Source organism: Cucurbita pepo, unplaced genomic scaffold (assembly GCF_002806865.2).
Source record: "Cucurbita pepo subsp. pepo cultivar mu-cu-16 unplaced genomic scaffold, ASM280686v2 Cp4.1_scaffold000313, whole genome shotgun sequence".
Lineage (NCBI taxonomy): Eukaryota > Viridiplantae > Streptophyta > Magnoliopsida > Cucurbitales > Cucurbitaceae > Cucurbita > Cucurbita pepo.
Window position 1 is genome coordinate 31,083 of NW_019646560.1, and position 3,612 is coordinate 34,694.

A 3,612-nucleotide genomic window follows, 5' to 3' on the forward strand; every position below is an offset into this window, starting at 1 on the left:
GGCCCAAAGGGGGGAAGGGCAAAAAGGGAAAGAAGGAAGGGAAGCTTCTGGAGAAGATTTGAAGAAGTTAGAAGAAGACGTTAAAAAAGATAAAATAAAATAAAATAAAATAAAATCCACGAGGGATAAAGAGACACGCACGCTTCCTAACTTCAATCCTTCTGGTGCTTTCCTATCCTCTCTCTCTCTCTCTCTCTATCTCTATCTCTATCTCTATAATGTCTCATCTCTTGTGGACCCCACTCTTTTTTTTTCTCCTTTTTTTTAAAAAACATTTTCCTATTTCCTTCTGGAAACCACGTTTTCCTTTTTTTCTTCCCCCTCTCTTCCTTATCATTTACTCTCCTTACCCAGAAACTTCTAGAAACAACAAAACCTCTCTCTCTCTCTCTCTCTCTCTCTCTCTCTCTCTCTCTACGCGGCGGCTTTGCTGAGCTTCTGACGTTGCAGTGGCGGAGGTCATTCTTAGGGGCGGTGGTCTTCTTCACTCCTCCGATTCCGATTCCGATTCCGATTCCGCTCCCGGTTTCTTCTTTTGCTGTTTGGTTCGAGGGGAGAATCTCGTCTGGTAATAGAATAGCTTCTAATTCGATCTTCTGTTGCTCTCGTTTGACGTGTATTTGTATGTTTCATTAGAACTCCAATTCTTTGTTTGTGAGATTAAGGCGAAATCGTTCCGTTTTATGATTTGGTAGATTTGGAGTTCGACAAAGTAATTGCTCCATTGCCCTAGCCTGAATTCGACTTTTTCTTCTTTGATTTTTGTTTTTCTATTTTCTGTTTTATTCCTTGAGCGTTTTGAGTGTTCTTTTTTTAGGTTTCTAATCGGGAAGTTTAATTGATTAGATTGAGACGAAACCTCTCGATATTCGGAGATTCCTACGGTTCAGATCTGGAAGAAGCGGTGATGGCTCCGTCGCCTGCGGAGCCGATAGGCGATTCCGGAAACGGAGATTCTCAGAGATCTATTCCGACGCCGTTTCTAACAAAAACGTATCAACTCGTTGATGATCCGGATGTCGACGACCTCATCTCGTGGAACGAAGATGGATCTACCTTCATAGTCTGGCGACCTGCTGAATTCGCTCGAGATTTACTTCCTAAATACTTTAAACACAATAACTTTTCCAGTTTCGTCCGTCAACTTAACACTTACGTAAGTTTCTGCATCTTTCGACTGTTTGCCAAATTTCGAATCGGCTTTACTTTATTTTTGGATTCACTATTTTTCTTGGAAAAACGGATGATGGTTCTGTTTTATATATCTTTAATTGCCAGAATTTTGTTTTTAATTTTATATTTTCGTAACTACCGCGCAGGGATTCCGGAAGGTTGTGCCGGATCGATGGGAATTTGCGAACGATTGTTTCAAGAGAGGTGAAAAAGCACTTCTCCGAGACATCCAGCGACGGAAGGTAGCAGTGTCGGTGGCGGCTCCGACGACGCCGGCCTCCGTCTCTGTACCACTGGTGACAGTCGCAGCGTCTCCGGCGGTGGCGGCGTGCGTGATATCGCCGGTGAATTCTGCCGAAGAGCAGGTGACGTCCTCGAACTCATCGCCGATGGAATTCCAGCGAGGTACGAGCTGCTGCACTACACCAGAACTGGTGAGAGAGAACGAGCGGCTGAGGAAGGAGAACATGCAACTGAGTCACGAGTTGACTCAGTTGAAAGGGCTCTGCAACAACATACTATCGTTGATGACGAATTACGCTTCAGGTCACCAGCAGTTGGAGTCGGTGAGCGTCCGGGACGGGAAGGCGCTAGACCTCTTGCCAGCAAGGCAGATGATGGATGACGAAGGCGCCGTCAGCGACGGGATTCAGGAAGTGAGACTGAAGGTGGAGGAGGCGGTGGCGACGGCGACGGCGGAGGGAAGGACGCCGAAGCTGTTCGGAGTTTCTATTGGAGTGAAGCGCGTGAGAAGAGAAGAAGAAGATGAAGAAATGGTGGGGCCGAATCACGTGCAGTCGGAAGAATGTGAGACCGGGTCGGAGATTAAAGCTGAGCCGTTGGATGAGAACTCTGAAAATCCAGAGGGATCCGCATCGCAATGGCTAGAACTCGGAAATCAAGGCTCCTAAATGGCGTCGTCAGAGATGACTGACAAAGAAGAAGAAGAAGACGACGACGACGACGACGTCGACGATAATGTTTTCTTCTAAAAAAAAAAAGAATAAAGAGAGAATGCAGAGACAAGAGGAGACCAACCCGGCCCTAGAGAGCACGTAGAATCTCACGTGTCGAGCACGTGAGATGGAAAATACACGAACTGAAAATAAATATTTGTTTTTTGTTCGTGAAAGGGTTTCAGATCGGTTGATTGGTTGGTCCCTTGTAAAGGATGAAGCCGTGGAAAATCAACCGGCTGGGTCGGTTGGTGAAGGGGATGAAATGACGGAAAAACCAACCCAGGAAGAACGGCAATTGTGACTTTGTAATTTTCAGTTTGTAACCTCTCTTCCAATTTCTATCTTTCAGAAATTTAATTTAAAGGCAAAAAAGGAAGGAAAAGAACAACCGTCGGTTGTGTGGTTCTTTTGTTTTCCGGTATCCGGTGGGCCGATTGGAATGTGAGGTGTAATTTGTATGGGCTGTTTATGAGCCCACTGTAATGTTCCTCTTCAATTTTGGGTTACTTTCAGTAACATGCTTGGATCTTACTTAAACTTCAAAACAAAAACAAAATTATGTATTCTAGGGGCGGATGGGTGTAAGGATGCGTTCATGAAGCGCGGTGGCCCAGAGTCCAGACCATTGAGACACACGGGCATAGCCACCACTACCACATGGAATACGACTTTCAGCATTCCAAAGTAAGTCAGAGACCTTTCTATCCCATATTAATTTCTTGGAATGCTTCATACGTTATAGGCTAATTGACAACCTTAGATGTATATGCCATTTCTTAGCTATTTAATTAATCTTACTTAGCAATCACACTTTTTGTTATCATTCCATTATTATTTTTATTATTTTTATTATTTTTATTGTCAATACGAACATAATTGATATCTAATCTTTTTTTTTTCAGGAGTACAATAGTATACAATTCACTTTTTATTTTTTGTTTAGTTCAGGTGAAGAATGTTTTATCCATTAAATTATGTGTAGATGAGTATTTACTAATTGACTGGATTCCTTAAACTTTGAATCATTTTATTTATTTTAACTATATGAAAATTCCTTATAGGTATATGTTTTTGCGTGTTTTATTCCATTTTGCTTTTAGGAAAAGAAAAATTGACTACACTAAGATAGATTCTAATGCAAAGATTATAAACTAGAAGAACTAGACGATGAAATAAAATATTACACTTGGAACAAAAACAAAATAAACATAAAAAATAACCCAACAAAATACTCTTTGAGTTTCAAATTCGTATTTTACCTCTGGGTTCAATTAAAAGGGTTTATTAAAGTGAACCTTTGTAAAATATAATAAAAATAAAATAAGAACTTATGAGTCCCATCACTTAAAAACTCAAATTCTCTTGAAAGTTTGAGGTTGAAAGTTCTAAACCCTTTAGTTTGAAGTAAAAGGAAAATAAAGTAAATACGTATAAATTTCATAACCAAAGAGATCTTGAAAAAAAAAAAAAAAAAAAAAAA

At 40.9% G+C, this 3,612-nt stretch overlaps 1 protein-coding gene across 2 annotated transcripts; it reads left to right on the plus strand.

Annotated features, from left to right (window-relative positions):
• Positions 1-216: 216 nt before the first annotated feature.
• Positions 217-2,648, plus strand: LOC111784963 (heat stress transcription factor B-2b-like). 2 transcript variants are annotated; one of them, XM_023665467.1, is made up of 3 exons: positions 217-568; positions 818-1,156; positions 1,320-2,648. In XM_023665467.1, exons 2-3 carry the CDS (start codon positions 908-910, stop codon positions 2,082-2,084), a joined length of 1,014 nt encoding a protein of 337 aa, XP_023521235.1. In that variant the 5' UTR covers positions 217-568; positions 818-907; the 3' UTR covers positions 2,085-2,648. The 2 variants fall into 2 exon arrangements, with proteins under 2 accessions (XP_023521235.1, XP_023521234.1); XM_023665466.1 differs by having other exon boundaries at positions 847-1,156.
• The last annotated feature ends 964 nt before the right edge of the window (positions 2,649-3,612 follow it).